Here is a 19683-nt window from a genome sequence, read left to right on the forward strand (position 1 = left end):
CAGTGCCCATCTGCAGCCTTGTCCATCATTGCAACCTGAACAGTGCCCATCTGCAGCCTTGCTCATCATTACAGCCTAATAAGTGCCCATCTACAGCCTTGCCCATAATTGCAGCCTGTTCAGTGCCCATCTGCAGCCTTGCCCATAATTGCAACCTGAACAGTGCCCATCCGCAACCTTGCTCATCATTACAGCCTAATCAGTGCCCAGCTACAGCCTTGCCCAAAATTGCAGCCTGATCAGTGCCCATCTGCAGCCTTGCCCATAATTGCAGCCAGCCTGATCAGTGCCCATCTGCAGCCTTGCCCATCATTGCAACCTGAACAGTGCCCATCTGCTGCCTTGCCCATCATTGCAGCCTAATCAGTGCCCAGCTACAGCCTTGCCCATAATTGCAGCTTGATCAGTGCCTATCTGTAGCCTTGCCCATAATTGCAGCCTGATCAGTGCCCATCTGCAGCCTTGCCCATCATTGCAACCTGAACAGTGCCCATCTGCAGCCTTGCCCATCATTGCAGCCTAATCAGTGCCCAGCTACAGCCTTGCCCATCATTGCAGCCTAATCAGTGCCCATCTGCAGCCTTGCTCATCATAACAGCCTAATCAGTGCCCAGCTACAGCCTTGCCCTTAATTGCAGCCTGATCAGTGCCCATCTGCAGCCTTGCCCATCATTGCAACCTGAACAGTGCCCATCTGCAGCCTTGCACATCATTGCAGCCTAATTAGTGCCCATCTGCAGCCTTGTCCATAATTGCAGTCTGATCTGTGCCCATATGTAGCCCTGTCTATGCTGGGATAGACAGAGCCAGATCTCCTGTGTACTCGGCTCAGCTCACAGTCACGCCCAGTCCTGCCCCCTGGCTCGGCTCCTATGATGGACATAACAACGGTCCAATGCCGGGACATCAACGATTGGAGCCGCCCAGGGGGCGGGACTGGGCGTGACTGCGAGCCGAGCCGAGTACACAGGAGATTGTGGCTCTGTGTTTCGGAGGCGCTCGTTCCCTCCTTCCTCTCCGAGGCAGCCTATATTGACGTATAACACGCACACACGATTTTCCCCCTATTTTAAGGGGGGAAAACAGCGTGTTATACGCCAATAATTATGGTATTTAATTTTTATTTTGGTTAAAGGCTGAACTCCAGGAAACCAGCTAAATAAAAATACAAGAGACTTGTTTTATCTGCCAGAGGGTTTTGTATTCTTGACCATCCAGTATTCTTGACCAACAGTTTGCGCAGCGCTTTACAACATCGGGGAAGACAGTATAATTACAATACAATTCAATACAGGAGGGATCAGTGGGCCCTGCTCGTTAGAGCTTACAATCTAGAAGGGAGGGTCAAGTGGAAATAACTGTGAGGCGTGATCAGATGGAGAAAATGAAAATACAGTTGTTAGGTGTGGGTAGGATAGGCTTCTCTGAAGAGGAGGGTTTTCAGGGATCATCTAAAAGCTAATAGAGTAAGAGATAAGCGGACAGATTGGGGTAAGGAGTTCCATAGTATGGGAGAGGCTCTGGAAAAGTCCTGGAGGTGAGCATGGGAGGAGGAGACGAGAGAGCTAAAGAGCAGGAGGTCTTGAGAAGAATGAAGAGAGCGATTAGGTTGGTATTGAAGGAATTGAAGGGAAATCTTCCTGATGGGACACAGATAACAGAAAAAAAAAAAAAACTGACAGGAGTTATAACCTTCCCTTACTCTGTCCAAAAAACAAAAAACCTTTAGTAACAGAACTCGTTAAGACTCGTTCACACTAGCGAGTGAAGGGCAGTAAAATCCCACAATTGAGCTGTGTTTTTACCACTTACCCTTAGCTTCAGAGACACCAGCCAGGGGATGCACACATGCCATGGCCTGGCAAGATTTATACCTCCTATTGCTTTTGGCGGGTGTAGAACCAGCCGAGCACGACCCATTATACAAGCTTTTATAGGGAGCCGGCACATCGGTAAATATCAGGTAGTGGTTGTCCTTTATTAAAGTAGAATGCAGCCATAAAAGGCCAACACGTTTTGGCCGTTCAGGCCTTAACCACTTGCTGACCATGATATAGCCGAATGGTGGCTACGGGGCAGTTGTCCAGTTCTGGAAGGGTGTCTATTGACGTCCTCCCAGAACCGCACCCACTGCGCCCTTCAGTGGTTCCTATCAGTGCCCATCAGTGCCTCCTATCAGTGATGCATATCAGTAGAGCCTCATCAGTGCCCATCAGTTCCTCATCAGTGCCCATCAGTGCTTCCTCATCAGTGCCCATCACTGCCGCCTCATCAGTTCCCATCAGTGCTGCATATCAGAGCCTCCTCAGCAGTGCCCATCAGTGCTTCCCCATCAGTGCCGCCTCATCAGTGTCCATCAGTGCTGCATATCAGTACAACCTCATCAGTGCCTCCTCATCAGTGCCCATCAGTGCTTCCTCATCAATGCCCATCAGTGCAGCCTCATCAGTGCCCATCAGTGCTGCATATCAGTGCCTCCTCATCAGTGCTTCCTCATCAGTGCCCATCAGTGCCCATCAGTGCTGCATATCAGTACAACCTCACCAGTGCCTCCACATTAGTGCCCATCAGTGCTTCCTCATCAGTGCCCATCAGTGCCGCCTCATCAGTGCCCATCAGTGCTGCATATCAGTACAACCTCACCAGTGCCTCCACATTAGTGCCCATCAGTGTTTCCTCATCAGTGCCCATCAGTTCTGCATATCAGTACAACCTCATCAGTGCCTCCTCATCAGTGCCGACTCATCAGTGCCCATCAGTGCTGCATAACAGTACAACCTCATCAGTGCCGCTTCAATAGTGCCCATCAGCGAAGGAGAAAAATTACTTATTTGCAAAATTTTAAAACAGAAACTAAGAAAAACTTTTTTTTTTTGTTTCAAAATTCTGTTTAACAAAAAATAAAAACTCACCAAAAGAAAATTCTATTTGTGTGAAAAAAAAAGGATACAAATTGCATGACCGGGCAATTGTCATTCAAAGTGTGACAGCGCTGAAAGCTGAAAATTGGACTGGACAGGAAGGGAGTAAAAGTGCCCAGTAGGCAAGTGGTTAAACATGGCTCAAGTTAATGGGGCTGCTCTGCAGCCGCTAATGTGGCATTCAAGGGGTTAAAGTAGGAGGTGAGGAGGTGATACAATGACACAGTGCCTCCTCACCGCCTGTCAAGTGAATAGGGCAGCACTACAAGTGCCCTGCGCTCGCAAGTGCGGGTTCATGGTGTTAAAACAGTTAGTGAGGAAGTGATACGATAATACAGTGCCTCCTCACTGCCTGTCCATGTTTGTATCACTCTTCAGGGACCAAAGCGAGTGTGAACGAGCCCATATAGGTCTGTAGTTCCCTCACCTTGACTGGACATCTCTCTATCATTCTGCTCTCATCTCCTATCAGCATCCTCCTTGTTAACATACAGTATAAGCACTGCAGCACGAACAATTAACACCTTGTGCTGCTTTTTTCAAGTCCAAGTACAAGTGTCACTTTCTTGATAATGCACGCGTGTGTCATTTTAAATTAGGGTAGGATTAGGTGAGTCCCCTGTCCGACTTGTAGATCATAGAACTACAAATATAGCATTGTTTTTGTGACTCCTTTGCTATGGCATAATGATAAAGCTATACATTCCTGTCTGCATGTAGGGGAGACAAAACCAACATTTCCGAGAATGAGTTGTCGTAAATGGTATTTCCGAATTTGGCCACCAGGCCTTGTCATGTAGCCCTCGCACCCAGTTTTGCAGCGGGAACGTGGCGGAACTTCATTCCCCCACCTCCGTTCCTCACTCTCCACTCCCCAATGTCACTTATAAACACAGAAGCCTTCTGTGTTTACAAGAGACAGCTTTGCTTTCAGCACCTCCTGGAACAAACAGATTCCTGCACGCACTCACGGCGGGGCACTGGTGGAGATAGATCTCGAGAATCTGAGAGAGCAAACAATCTCCCTGCAAGGCGAGGAAGTGCCACCTACACAGGGAGGTACTACAGCCAGGTCAGTTAGGAGAGAGAAATGTGAGAAAGCTTTGGGGCGGGGGGGTTGGAGTTGGGGTTGCACTCTGTGCATAACACACCCCTAAACCTTGCACTCTATACATAGCACACTCCTGCACTTAGCGCACCCCTAAACCCTGCACTCTGTATGTAAATCACTCCTGAACCCTGCACTCTGTATGTAAATTGTAAATCATTCCTAAACCCTGCACTCTGTATATAAATCACTCCTAAACCCTGCACTCTGTATGTAAATCATTCCTGAAGCCTGCACTCTGTACTTAGCACACCCCTAAACCCTGCACTCTGTATGTAAAGCACTCTTGAACCCTGCACTCTGTATGTAAATCACTCCTGAAGCTTGCACTCTGTACTTAGCACACCCCTAAACTCTGCACTCTGTAAGTAAATCACTCCTGAACCCTGCACTCTGTATGTAAATCACTCCTGAACTCTGCACTCTGTACTTAGTGCACACCTAAACCCTGAACTCTGTATGTAAATCACTCCTGAACCCTGCACTCTCTATGTAAATCACTCCTGAACCTTGCACTCTATGTAAATCACTCCTTAACCCTGCACTCTCTATGTAAATCACTCCTGAACCCTGCACTCTGTATGTAGCATGCCCCAAAACCCTGCACTCTGTAGATAGCGCACCCCTAAACCCTGCAGTCTGTAGATAGTGCATCCCTGAATCCTGCACTTTGTATGTAAAGCACTCCTGAACCCTGCACTCTATACATAGCGCACCCCTAAACCCTGCACTCTGTATGTAAATCATTCCTGAAGCCTGCACTCTGTACTTAGCACACCCCTAAACCCTGCACTCTGTATGTAAAGCACTCTTGAACCCTGCACTCTGTATGTAAATCACTCCTGAAGCTTGCACTCTGTACTTAGCACACCCCTAAACTCTGCACTCTGTAAGTAAATCACTCCTGAACCCTGCACTCTGTATGTAAATCACTCCTGAACTCTGCACTCTGTACTTAGTGCACACCTAAACCCTGAACTCTGTATGTAAATCACTCCTGAACCCTGCACTCTCTATGTAAATCACTCCTGAACCTTGCACTCTATGTAAATCACTCCTTAACCCTGCACTCTCTATGTAAATCACTCCTGAACCCTGCACTCTGTATGTAGCATGCCCCAAAACCCTGCACTCTGTAGATAGCGCACCCCTAAACCCTGCAGTCTGTAGATAGTGCATCCCTGAATCCTGCACTTTGTATGTAAAGCACTCCTGAACCCTGCACTCTATACATAGCGCACCCCTAAACCCTGCACTCTGTACGTAGCGCACCCCAGATACAACCGGCCCTTTGAGGGCAACCAAACTGCTACACGATTAAATTGAGTTTGACACCCCTGTGTCATCAATGTGCATTTGCATGTGTGTTTGGCTTATTTTATTTTATTTTTTTATTTGTTATAATTCATTTTTGTAGCTGGAGGTGCTCTATATGAAAATTTTGCCCACAAACCCATATATCCTTGGAGGATTCCCTGTTCGCTAGTCCTATGCTAACAGGGCCAATAGATGTATATAATGGCATGTTGCAAATATATTCATAGATTTATTTTATTTATTTATTATAGGTATATATATAGTAATCATTTATAATTTAGAAAGCGTTTACATGTCTGCTTTACATAACTGTTCCCCATTGGCCAGTCCACTAATTCTCCTCTACTGTCCCATATTTCATTTCTCATTCAGAGCAATTCCAAGAGATATACAAAAAAAAAAACGAATGTACAATAACATATTTGCATAGTTGCATTCCTTTCAAAATTGTTCATTTATTTGTATTTAAATGATATGCAAATATATGGATGTCAGCTCAGTGCGCATCACCGGTGAATTAGTTCAGTGGGCAGATGTCATAGAAATATAAATATTCTGAAATATTAATTTTTTCCCGACAAGAGGAACAAGCCAGCGAAATACGATGATGTTTATATCGTTATTCAGATATTCAGCCTTGCTGGGAATCATTGACAGAAGTGATGGTTCCAGGACAGAGATCTGACTGGTACAGCTGCCATGCCTTCTAGAGGGAGAACATGTGCTGGTATGCCATGGTGGCATGCAAGCTCAACAATAGATAGAGATGTTTTAAAATGGAACCGTGGGCCTGGGAGTTCCCCATCTCGTTTACCCCCTTCCCTTCCATTGTAAAGCACTGATAGGCTGAACAAAAAAAAATGAACAGGTTCCTCCAACCATGCTATACAGTATGGCCTCGCCAGCTGTCAAAATACTGGAACAGCGGCTGCCTCTGATTGGACTGTTCATCCAGCAGGGTTGAACTGATCGGCGACAGCAGGGCCACCAACTGAGCTCATTTCAACTGTTTCTTGAGGAACTTGTGTAGGGCTCGTTCAGATGTGCTTTGATCTCTGCAATGAGCATTTAAGAGGCGGTGGGGTGGCATTGTATCACCTCCTCACTGCATGATTTAACCCCTTAAACCCGGCATTAGCATGCCACATGCAGTTCACGTAGTTGTAGAGCACTTGCAGAGTGGCCTCTTTCACTCGGGTGTGTCACACTTGATGGGCGCTACACCCAGCGGAAGCAACAGGGGTATAATTCCTACTGCAACCATAAAGCAAACCATCACATCCACAGCATATGTACTGCCTCTGCAGGTAAGGGGGTAGTGGTCAGGGCAGTAAAAATGTGGCTTAACTGTGGGATTTCATCGCCCCTTTCAGTAAAAAAAAAAAACTGTATGTGGGGGAGGAATCCCTTTTTCAATGGAGCGCAGCCAGTGCTTCTGCCTTTCTGGCTCTGGCCAGAATGACATCTCCCCCCACCCAAAGCCTTTTGGGATGCCCATGTCATGTGTTCCAGGAGGCTTCAGGACTGCTTATAATCCCACTGCATATACGTGTACATATAGCACCTCCTAGTTAAGGGCTAGCTAGGTTTCTTTAGTTCCACTATAATCTGCTAGTGATTGCTCTAGTCTGCTATGTGGATTTGACTGTTCCCACCTGTTTTCTGGATGGTTCTGGAAAGTAGTGGTCTGGGAGAGTCAAATCTACAGTCTGAATATTTATGTGGTCCCAGCCAATCCCTAGGGGAGGTTGCCCAATAGGTGGCTTGGAAGGAGCATAAATAGTTTGAGGCCTGGAGCAGAGGGACCTTCCATCTGGTGACCAACACAAGTAAAAAAGGTACAAGATACAAAATTTTGATGTCAGTAGAATTATCCTTGGGCAAACTAGCTTCGGTTCAGCAGCACTCCACAAAACGAGGACACCTCTTTTAAAATATCCTAATCTATCCTAAAAATATCCATAACCTGTTCCAAGCAGAAGACAGGTAACCAGAAAATCTAGAAGATTTGATATCTGCTTATCCATTTAAAGTGTAACTAAAGTTCACTATACGTAACTCTGTTCTAACGGTCTGTCATCTACAAGTTCACTCGCTAACTCTCTCCGGCTTTTTCCTGGTGCTGGTTCTTCAGCTCTCTTGTGGGGTACAGCATCAAAGATACCATAGCTGCTATTTTTATGTGTGTAGGATGTGCACTGGACTTTCTTCTTTTAAAGTTGGGCTTTAAGTTGATGAAGGCTTCCCTTTAGTAACGTATCATTCTGTTTCCTTACAGTGCCTCCACGATTTCTAAACCACCCAGCCAACCTGTTCGCCTACGAAAGCATGGACATTGAGTTTGAATGCGCTGTCACTGGAAAGCCAGCTCCGACCATCAAGTGGATCAAGAATGGAGAAGTAGTTATTCCCAGCGACTACTTCCAGATAGTGGTAAATAGATTGTTTATATGTCTGGTTTCCAGCAAAGTTTAAAGTAATGTATATCTAACTTGTCTAGTTTTGGGTAGAGTGGGGAAGTGTTGGAACCTTTGTCAGGTTTAATTGCTGCCTGTGTCCCAGTTGGAGAGAGTTATCTTCATTTCTGGTCTGGAAATGAGAAGAAGCCTGCTCCTTCACCTTCCAATCATATGCAAGTGACCAAGTTATGCAGCAGAGAATAGTTGGGTCACCGACCTGTCTGTATAAGGCTCCTTTCACACATGGACATCAATGTATCTCTATGGAAAAACTTCTGTCAACATCCGTTTTCTAAAATGGATCAAAGCCCCATATTTCTTCCATTAAAAAAAACCAGAACGGACAAAAAAAACGGATGTAAATGGACAACAGGTCAGATTTCTTTAAAAAAAATGGCTCCAGGACTCATGTGGTTAAGGACCACAGGTGAAAAACCAATGGGCACTTCATCCATTTTTTCTTTGAAACAACGTGATTTAAATGATGAAAGAAACAGTCCGCATGTGTGAAAGGGGCCTTAAGGTGTTACTTAACCCACAACAAATCAGTGTGCATATGCAGTAAAACAAGCTTGTTATGCTCAATGTGGACCCTAATGCCGTGTACACACGAGCGGACTTTTCGACCGGATTGGTCCGACGGGACGAATCCGTCGGACAATCAGGCCGTGTGTGGGCTTCATCGGACCTGCAGCAGACTTTTTCGGTCGAAAATCAGACTTTAGATTTGGAACATGTTTCAAATCTTTCCAACGGACTCGAGTCCAGTCGAAAAATATGCTCGTCTCTATGCTAGTCCGACGGACGAAAACCGACGCTAGGGCAACTATTGGCTACTGGCTATCAACTTCCTTACTTTAGTCCGGTCGTATGTCATGACGTACTAATCTGTTGGACTTTGGTGTGATCGCATGTAGGCAAGTCCGTTTGTTCGAAAGTCCGTCGGAAGTCCGTCAGAAAGACCGTCGGACCTTTGATGCCGAAAAGTCCGCCCCTGTGTACACGGAATCAGGCCCGGATTTACTCCCTTTGCTGCCCCAAGGCCGGGTCCTTCAATGCCACCCCCCCTCACCCATCAGTGTCCCCTGCCCCTAAAGACCCACATTAGACTGCCTTACCGAGAGCCATTTAGAGCCAGGAAATGTGTAAGCCGGAGTTTGGGGGCGGAGCGAAGCTGCTCTACTGTAGTGCTATTTTCCTTCTTTCCTTCCCTTGTGTGGGGGGGCTTGGAGAGAAAGCAAAGTAGAGGCAGGTGCTGCATTGCTGTGCCCAGTGTGTCGGCAGGACACAGGAATCAAAACACATCCGAACTTGTGCACTCACTCACAGGGCCGCTGTTAGGAATCATGGGGCCTTCGCCCCCTGAGGGGGGAGAAGAGGTGGGAGAGGGAGGTGAGAAAGGGTGAGAGGAGGAGGTAAGGGGGTGAGGAGGCAGAAGAGAGAGGGGGTGAGAAAGAGAGAGGGGGAGGGGATTGGGGTTGTGAGGGGGAGTGGGGTGAGAGAGAGAGAAGGGGTGGAAGAGAGAAGGGGGCTGAAAGGGAGGGGGGTGAGAGAGAAAGGTGGTAAGAGAGGGGGTGGCCTGACAGAGAGAGGGGGGGTATCTGACAGAGGGGGGGGAATAGTTGACAGAGGAGGGGAGTAGCTGACAGAGGGGGGGGAATAGCTGACAGAGGAGGGGAGTAGCTGACAGAGGGGGGAGTAGCTGACAGAGGGGGGGAGTAGCTGACAGAGGGGGGGAGTAGCTGACAAAGGGGGGGCGAGTAGCTGACAAAGGGGGGGCGAGTAGCTGACAGAGGGGGGAATAGCTGACAGAGGGGGAAGTATCTGACAGAGGGGGGGAGCAGCTGACAGAGGGGGGAGTAGCTGACAAAGGGGGGGGCGAGTAGCTGACAGAGGGGGGAGTAGCTGACAGAGGGGGAGAAGCTGACGGGGGGTAACTGCCAGAGGGGGGGTAACTGATAGGGGGGGTAACTGACTGAGGGGGGTAAGTGACAGAGGGAGGGTAACTGACAGAGGGGGGGATAACTGACAGAGGGGGGGGGATAACTGACAGAGGGGGGATAACTGACAGAGGGGGGGATAACTGACAGAGGGGGGTAACTGATAAAGGGGGGTAACTGACAGAGGGGGGGTAACTGACAGAAGGGGGTAACTGATAGAGGGGGGTAACTGACAGAGGGAGGGTAACTGACAGAGGGGGTAACTGACAGAGGGGGTTAACTGACAGAGGGAGGGTAACTGACAGAGGTAGCTAACAGGGGAGGGGAGCTGATAGAGGGGGAGTGGCTTACTGAGGGGGGAGTGGCTGACAGAGGGGGGGGTAGCTGACAGAGGGGGGAGTAGCTGACAGAGGGGGGTAACTGACTGAGGGGGGTAACTAACAGAGGGGGTAACTGACAGAGGAGGGGTAACTGACAGAGGAGGGTAACTAAAAGAGGGGGGGTAACTGACAGAGGGGGGGTAACTAACAGAGGGAGGTAACTGACAGAGGGAGGTAACGGGAGGTAACTGACAGAGGGAGGGTAACTGACAGAGGGAGGGTAACTGAGAGGGGGGTAACTGACAGGGGTAGCTGACAGAGGGGGAGTGGCTTACAGAGGGGGGAGTGGCTGACAGAGGGGGGTGAGAGGGCAGATGAGAAAGATACCTCAGTGAGGACTCCAGGAGACACAGCAGAGCACACGCCAGGCAAGGAGGCGGGACTCTGGGCGGCCGCGATCACCCACAGTCCAGCCCCGCCTCCACATGTGACCAATCACAGACTCTCGAGTCCGCCGCCCGCACGTGACCTATTTAGCCAATCACAGGATGAATAGGTACGCCTGCTGCCCATTGCTGAGCTCGGCTCGGATGCGGAGCGCACAGACAGTAAAATATGTGTAACAGTGATGGCGGACGCGGGAATCGGGATGCTGAACTGCTGCTATATGTGCCCGGGTTTCAGGCGGCTTGAAAACCGGGCACATGTGTCCAAAACCGGACAGGTGGCAACCCTAGCTGCGCCGCCCCTGCACCACTGCCGCCCCGAGGCCTGGCCTCGGTGGCCTTGTGGGAAATCCGGCCCTGCACGGAATTAGGGGTAATCATTTGCATTGTGTAAAAAGGCTGTTTGATCCTGTCTTCTCTGATCCTCCTCTTCTTCCACAATACCCAATCCGTCTGCTGATAGTACAGAGCCTTGGGGGCACTCTGCACATGCTCAGTTTGGTGTGTATTGCTAGAGTTTTTTTTTTTCTTGAGAGGAGGGTGCATTTGATCAGCACAGGGCCAATCAGCACTATCCAGACAGAGGATAAGGGGTCATGCAGCCTCATAGGACAGTCAGAGGAGAGTAAAAACTCCTCCTACAAGATTTATTCAGTGCTTAGCTGCACACTGATAGAAGTCACAAGACTGCTTTATACTGCCGATGAAAAAAGGTATTTAGCAGTTTATATTTACTAAAAAAATTGCATTTCCGTGTTCTGTGCATATTTGTGGTGGTGTCCCCACTGGGGAAATGTTCTTTTCTTATTGGGACAGAGGTCAGAAGTCTCTCCAGTGGCGACACAGACCTTTTTTTTTTTTTTTTAGCTTTATAGGGAAGGGTTAGAGTCTCTGTCAGGTTCTTATTACTGTCTGTTTCTTCCTGTCCCAGTGACAACAGCTCCCCTCATTTCTCACTCTGGTGTCACTGATACAGGAAGTGAGCTGGGATCTTCTTATTGGGGTCACAGATTGCAATAAAAACTTGGCAGCAGTTTGGCACTGGACTTTAACAGTTCACTTGTAGTATGAAGTCATTCTATTTCAAGGGCGATTTAAATTAAGCCATTTATACCCTGCCTAAAAAAAATCAGATTCTTCCCTGTGCAGGTCTGAGGCTAGCGCCGTGAAGTTTTACTTATTAAAGTTTAAGTGACTCCTTTGATATAAGTGGTGTGAGCCCTGTCTGTGCTGTGAGACGATGGCGGCTTTTACCAAAAGGGTTCTTACGTAGCAGAACTGTCCTCTGCTTCTTAGACAGCTCCTGCTGTGACCTGAAGGACGATATAATTACTGGAAGTCTTTCATTATGTATTAATAGAAAAGTGTCAGACCGCCACAAGGAAATGTATATATTTGAAGATCTCCGCTAAGCACTGAACATGAAGTGGCCTCACTTCATATCTTCGTGACTCTATAGGTTAACACTTACAGACTAGTCACTCCAGCAGGACTTACTTACTTTTCTGATAATAATTAGATGAATGTGGTTATATATCCTTACATATGCCCAGTGAAGTGACTGTCCTCAGGTGATACACAGAGATGAAACAAATCCTCCTACATAAGCTGTGCCTGTATATCTGAAGCCATCTGTCCCCTACAGCCTTTCAAAGTACAACATTTAGACACCATTTCTTAGCTTCGGGAGGCAGAAAGTGGGGATCTGGTGTCACACACTGCACAGCATAGAACAGGAAGGTGAGTGTAATCGGAGACCTGAGTTGAGGGAAGGGACACACCCCCTGCTTGGTAGGTGCAGCATGGTGTGGTAGGCAGTAAACACTCAGAACCCCGATTTGCAAAGAACGTACTATTGAAACAGTGGGTCAACATCACATACAGGCTCGGAGGGAGTCTTACCTGTCCGGTGCCACTTACAACCATGCATCAAATTGATAGCGGTCAGAAGACTCAGGGATGCCAACAGTTTTATCCGTCCGGTGCCACTTACAACTGTGCATCAAATTGACAGCGGTCAGAAGACTCAGGGATGCCAACAGCGTCTGCCATGAGAAGCAAAGTGTGGCCTGGCTGGTTTGACCCAAATAGGAAGCTTCCTGAAGAGGTAGACGGAGTCCCTGCTCTCTCCCTACTCCACCGGAACCTTTCCATATCACTGCCACTGTTCCTGTCAGATGGGGAACCTGTCACTAACCTGTCCACTCACATAACGTGTGCCAAACCCAGGGGCCAGAGTCTAAAATAGACTCTGCCTGGCCTAAGATGGCCACCAGGGTCACATGGGGCATGTGCATCCAACCGGATCACTGCTCGAGTGACCAAGGAAATCATAGAGACATACAGTTTCTCTTAAAGTGATTGTAATGCTGCGTATACACGGGCGGACTTTTCGACTGGACTGGTCCGACGGACTTTCCACGGACTTTCCACGGACTTTTGAACAAGCGGACTTGCCTACACACGATCACACCAAAGTCCGACGGATTCGTACGTGATGACGTACGATCAGACTAAAATAAGGAAGTTGATAGCTGGTAGCCAATAGCTGCCCCAGCGTGGGTTTTCGTCCGTTGGACTAGCATACAGACGAGTGGATCTTTCGATAGGACTCGAGTCCTTTGGACAAATTTGAAACATGTTCCAAATCTAAAGTCCGTCAGATTTTTGACCGAAAAAGTCAGCTGCAGGTCCGATGGAGCCCACGCACGGTCGGATTGTCCGCCGGATTCGGTCCGTCGGACCAGTCAGGTCGAAAAGTCCGCCCGTGTGTACACGGCATAAAGGTAAAATATTTTTTTTTTTAAATAACAAACATATCATACTTACCTACACTGTGCAGCTCGTTTTGCACAGAGTGGCCCCGAACATCCTCTTCTGGGGTCCCCCGGTGGCTCTCGCGGCTCCTCCCCACACCTTATAACCCCCTCAGAGAAGAGCTTCCCTGACAGGGTTACCTTCCGGGCACGCTCCCGAGTCCAGCATTCGGCGTCCATAGACGCCAAATGCAGGACTCGGCCCCGCCCCCCGGCGCTCGCGTCATTGGAGTTCATTGACAGCAGCGGGAGCCAATGGCTGCGCAGCTATCAATCTATCCAATCAAGAGCCGAGAACCCCCTGGCAGAGAGACAGCGCGTCCCCGTGGGTCAAGTTCGAGGGTTCAGGTAAGTAAAACGGGGGCGGGGGGGGCTGGGGGACCGGTCACTGACAGGTGTTCTTTCACCTTAATGCATAGGATGTATTAAGGTGAAAAAAACACAAAGGTTTACAACCCCTTTAACGTCCTCTCCCATCTGCATTGCTGCTGTGGATGAGTGCCACCTGCAGTGGAGAATATAGACTGCACCTGCCTACACCCCCTTCTACTCAGTCTCATAGGGAAACATGCACAGCTGAAGCTGTTAAATAACCTGCTGTGTGCTGGATGGGTGGCGGGGAGGATAGTCTGGTGTCAGTATAACCTGTCAGAAGTGGCACATGCAAATAGCAGAGGAATGAGAAGGCAAACAGAAATCACACTAAGTGCTTTGGATAGATGCAATTATCCAGTATAGAAGGATATGCTTTGTTCATTCTTCATTTCAGAGGTTTACAACTTAAAACCTCAGCTTTAGAGTGTATGAGAACTGAATATCCAGATTCTTGAATAATCTGATAACTGGTTCTTTTATATGTATGTTTAGGCCAAGAGTACGTTTTTAGGGAGTGACATACTGATAATATCTGCTGCCCTTGGCCACCGTCACGGTGACATCTCTACAGATTAGAGCCTTAAAATGCCACCTGTATTCTCTAAGCCATCATCCCGATGCTAAGCACAGCTGACAGCGCATTCACAGCACAGGAGGTAAAGCTAATGTTAGCTGTTTTGGATGGCCTCAAGTTTTTTTTTTCAGGGCGACGGCTGAATTTGATTTGCTGGTCTCGTTCCCCAGAGCGAACAACACGCTGCTCTCTTCTCGTCTGCAAATATGCTCTCTACTTATTTCAGCCACAGCCGGGGCTTCCTGGAAAGGGTTCAGATGTGACGGGATGCCACGCGTTTGTCTTATCCTTGAAAGCAGCGCCCGCCAGCAAAACATTTTCGATTAAACTTTTGCTCCGATGATAATTCCCACAGGTGCCCTAACATAAAGAGGCCTTAAACTGCGGCAACGAGCGGCTGACAGGTTCACACTTTACATCGCTCCCAGACACGGCTTCTCATCCCGAAACACAACGAGGACCCGAGACAAGCCGGTTATTAAAATTGTCATTCCCTGTCTGCAGCTCGGGATCATCATCGCGCTTTATAATATCGGCAGACGTGGAACACGCATGGGATTTATTAAGTAATGTTGTGCAAAGAGCAGCAAAGGGCATTCGTTTGCTTTCATCAAAGACCTCAATCAAGAGTCGTTACCACCTGTGTGGCGTGTTTTTGTTGCGTTTCTGTAATTAGGTTTAAGGTACAACCAGAGTCATATCATAACAACAGCCATTTACACTGCCAAGGGAAAGTTAAAGATGAAGTTTAGTGATACATTTTTTTATTTAAAATCAGAGCAAGGAACAGTACTTTTGGGGAGGCGCAGCGTGGTGCAGCGGCAGTGAGCACACAGGGTCCAGTTGCAGAGAACAGAACTTGTATTAATGCAGAATAAAGTAATTCACAATAATCCTGACAAGGAATACTCACGGCTTGTAACAGCAATGTGTAGCAGAGCAGGTCTCAGATGTGCTGACAGTGTCTTTTTTGAAGGGCGTGATGCGCCCTGGCTGGTCCAAACCAAAATGGGGAGATCTCCAGAAGGATGGTGTGTCCCCAGCCTTTCCTCCATCTGGAACATCTCCCTGCCACAAATTATTGCCCCTGTTAGATGGGTGACCTAGGGTTGCCACACCATCCCTTTAATCCAGGACACATATTAATTACACAGGTTTTGAGGCTGATTTAATGCAGATAAGGCACCAAGTGAGTTTAATTACCACCTTAATCAGCCACAGAACCTGTGTAATTAATGTGTGTCCTGGATTAAAGGGATAATGTGGTAACCCTAGGGTGACCTGTCCCTACATTACCCACACGTCAAATGCGCATCAAGGGCCTTAAATGGCTTTGCCTGACCCAAGATGGCTCCTAGATTCACAAGGGGCGGCAGCATCCAATTGCATAGCTTCCCTAGTGACCCTGGAAACCATAGAGAAACCATTTTCTTCTTGACCCCCCCTACTAAGGATGAGCCGAACACCCGTCCGGCTTCCCCGTGGCGTCAGAGGGGGGCGAGGTCACCCTTTTACGTCACCGGGTAGCCCCACCCTCAGCTATATAACAGCTGTCACCAAGAAGAAGCGTCACTCGGCGGGAGCCTCCCATGGAGGCGGAACTGTTGCGGCTTTTATTTTTATTTATTTTTTCGGTCCGTCGGGCAGCGTGGATTTACATCACGGGACATTTTTATTTTTTTATCTTTTAATAAAGGATATGTCCCAAGCTGCCTCTTGTCTTTTTTACCATTTTTGACACTTTTTTGTGAAATGGTAGGGGTACAATGTACCCCGGTACCAATTCACAAAGGGGGGGTAGGATCTGGGGTCCCCTTGGTCCAGATTCCGATAAGCCCCCCCGCCCGCATACCCCCACAACCACCGGGCAAGGGTTGTGGGGATGAGGCCCTTGTCCCCATCAACATGAGGCCAAGGTGCTTTGGGGTCAGACCCCAAAGTACCCTCCCCATGTTGAGGGCATGTGGCCTGGTACGGTTCAGGAGGGAGGAGGCGCTCTCTCGCCCCCCCTCTTGTCCTGCGGCCTGCCAGGTTGCGTGCTCGGATAAGGGTCTGGTATGGATTTCGGGGGGGACCCCTACGCCATTTTTTTTAATTTTGGCGCAGGGTTCCCCTTAAAAGAAGGTCTGGTATGGATTTTGGGGAGGACCCCTACGCCATTTAAAAAAAAAATTTGGTGCAGGGTTCCCCTTAATTTCCATAGCAGACCTGAAGGGCCTGGTATGGATTTTGGGGGCACCCCCACGCAATTTCTTTTTTAATTTTTGGTTTGGGGTTCCCCTTTATATTCATACCAGACCCAAAGGGCCTGGTAATGGACTGGAGAGGTGCCCATGCCGTTTTTTTCAATGAGTTTTACCTATATTGCCGAGACCCGAGAATTCATTACAGCTGCGATCAGTTTTAAATTACTTTTTTCCTTTAGAAATGTCATTTTGCTGTGGTAATGTTCTAAACACGGGAAAACTGCGCCACTTTACTGGCATACTATAGACACCCCCCAGGCATGATATTTAAAGGAATATTTCATTTTTATTGTTTCACTGTAAGCATTATTAAAATCACTGCTCCCGAAAAAACGGCCGTTTTTAAAACTTTTTTTGCATTGATACATGTCGCCTGGAGCAGGACCCAGGTCCTCAAACACTTTTTATGACAATAACTTGTATATAAGCCTTTAAAATTAGAATTTTTGGTTTTTCCTGTTTGTGTCCCATAGACTTTAACGGTGTTTCGCGGTTTTCAAATTTGCCGCGAACACCGCATAATGTTCGTTGTTCGCAGGACGGCCGAACAACCAAAGTTCGGCCGAGCATAAGTTCGCCCATTCCTAATCCCTACTTTCGTGATCTTCTGGTGCTGCGGAGATCATTATAAGTGGCTTCACCTGTGTGAGGCACTCATTAAAAGTGCCATCTATTCTCACCCTTTCCATCCCTTTCCTCCATTCATAGATGCCTCCATTTATAGAAGCCATACTATCACTTCCCGCAATGTAAAGTGATCTATGAATGAGGGGAAGGGTGAATGAATGAATGAAAGGTCTCCCTCCACCATTCATAAAGCACTTTATATTGTGGGAAGTGATAGTACAGCTTCTATGAATGGAGCAGGGTGGCAGAAAGGGCGGGCATATTTGGCACTTTTGATGAGTGCTTATGACAAGTAAAGCCACTTGTATTATTCTTCTGTGCTCTGTCTCCAGCCATGATCTTTGGTTGCTGAGGGGGTCAATACGAGCAGCTTCACCTGCGACAGGCACTCGTTAAATAGGCCAACTATACCCACCCTTTCTACCATCTTGCTTCCTTCGTAGAAGCTGTATTATCACTTATTACAATAAAAAGTGATCAATGTGGATGAATGAAAGGTCTGCCTCCTCTATTTATAGAGTGCTTTTCATTGTTTCAGTAAATGGAGGGGGATGGTGGGTGAAAAGGGTGGGCCTGTGACAGGTGAAGCCATTCATATTAATCTTCCATCCTCTGCCCCCCGTATACCCTCACAGTGGTAACATTCCGGTGCTGCAGAGGTATACAGGGGGGAGGGGGACAGAGGATGATAGATCTTGAAGAAAGGAGCACATGAGGCACTCTTCATTAATGTAAATATCATACCTAGTGCTCACCAAGCTTTAGCATTAAAATCCTTTTAGAAATGCCTATAGCTCTAAAACTTTACATTGGCCCAGATGGTCTGTGCTTTACAGAAGTGGATCTGGTGGTGAGTGGGACTCATGTGAGCTTGCAGGGTGGGGAATGACTTGGTCTTTGGAGTACAATAAAGAGGCAGTTTATGGTTCAGGTTAGAGATGAGGTTCGAAGGATGCCCAAACTCAACTCTACTAAGCACAGTCTAGAACAGTGATGGCGAACCTTGGCACCCCAGATGTTTTGGAACTACATTTCCCATGATGCTCAACTACACTGCAGAGTGCATGAGCATCATGGGAAATGTAGTTGCAAAACATCTGGGGTGCCAAGGTTCGCCATCACAGGTCTAGAATCTCTAAAGTCTGTTAAGTCCAGGTGTGCAGACTGCAGCTTGGCTGTCTTGCACTGCAAGGCATTGTCCAGTAGATGGCTATGAAGAACACAATTCAGTGGGTCAATGTCTTCTATATGCTGAAGGAGAACTCAGAGAACTCGCCATCCATGATCTGTGACCCATGTTCAGCTGCTGTAGGGTCATTAGAGCTTTTTGTATTTTGTGCGGTTCCCTTAGTATATTGTATCTTAAACCCCAATATATTTTACAATATATGTATTTGTTATTATATGTACACTTTCTCCTGAGCAGGACTTACGGTAGTTAAGTTCTAATCCCACGATGGAATGTGAGTGTTCCCTTATCTGCGTAATTTAATGGAAGATATTTTTTATTAAAAGGAAATATGCTGTTACAGTTAGCTGCCCAGGTGTAGCTCTGATTATCTGCAGGACATGCCGTTTTCCTTTCATCTGCCAGAATCTTCATAATGATGTATTTTGCTCATTGCAGAGTGGCAGCAATCTCAGGATATTAGGTCTTGTGAAGTCGGATGAAGGTTATTATCAGTGTATCGCTGAGAATGAGGCTGGGACTGCTGAGACATACGCTCAGCTCATCATCCCTGAACCCGGTAAGTAATACATTTTATCTGTAGTATGCTTGCCAGTGATTTGTGATATGCAATGTCTGAAAATTGTAACAAATGACATTTTATTAGTCTGTTAAAGGGTCCGTACATTTAAAATGGATATTTTAGTTCTGCTGGGTCCCAGATAGTTCAATCATTGCAATTTTTTGAGATGAAAAAGACAGATGCCTTTTAGCAAAAAGTATGCAGGCAAAGTACTCATTCTTGCCACACCCCTAGTTACGGAGACCCCCAAAAATTGATATGCAAAAAAAATTGGTTAAATTAAAGCTGGCCATAGAGGGCTCAAATCTTGGCTGGTTCAACAGGGACTCACTGAGATCCATGTAGTGGCAGGCTAATATTACCCAAGTTGATTGATCAAACTATTTTTCATGTAATTATTGCAAGCGGCTATATCCGCTAGTAATTTTCACTGTGTGTCCCCCCACCACCACCACCACCACCACCACCACCACCAGGAGATCACAACAGATCTGCGGAAGGGATTCTCCCATCAACACTGACTGTGTGAATGGGGGAATCAAGCGATTTTCTTTCCTGCAACCATGGTTCCATCTATGGCCAGCGTTCTGTCAAATTCTCAAACCCGTCAAAAACTCCAACCGCATCACTTCCGGTTTATTTAAACCATCACATCAGTAATTGGAGATTTTGACGAATTGCTGTTTGGACACAACACCGGCAACCGAATATAGTCCGGTACGGGAAGATAGAGCTGTTTTGACAGCACAGCGGCTAATGAAGACAAAGTTGTAGCAGCTGTGG

The 19683-nt window shown here is 47.4% G+C and overlaps 1 protein-coding gene across 2 annotated transcripts in view; it reads left to right on the forward strand.

The window, feature by feature from the left end:
- The window catches only part of DCC (DCC netrin 1 receptor), a 980705-nt gene that overhangs the window by 590469 nt on the left and 370553 nt on the right, over window positions 1–19683 (forward strand). For both annotated transcript variants that reach the window (XM_073619854.1, XM_073619846.1), the window contains exons 6-7: window positions 7625–7779; window positions 18777–18897. In XM_073619854.1, the coding sequence (XP_073475955.1) occupies window positions 7625–7779; window positions 18777–18897 (276 nt within the window). The remainder of the gene's footprint in view (window positions 1–7624; window positions 7780–18776; window positions 18898–19683) is intronic.

This window comes from Aquarana catesbeiana, linkage group LG01 (genome assembly GCF_042186555.1).
Source record: "Aquarana catesbeiana isolate 2022-GZ linkage group LG01, ASM4218655v1, whole genome shotgun sequence".
NCBI classification, from domain to species: domain Eukaryota; kingdom Metazoa; phylum Chordata; class Amphibia; order Anura; family Ranidae; genus Aquarana; species Aquarana catesbeiana.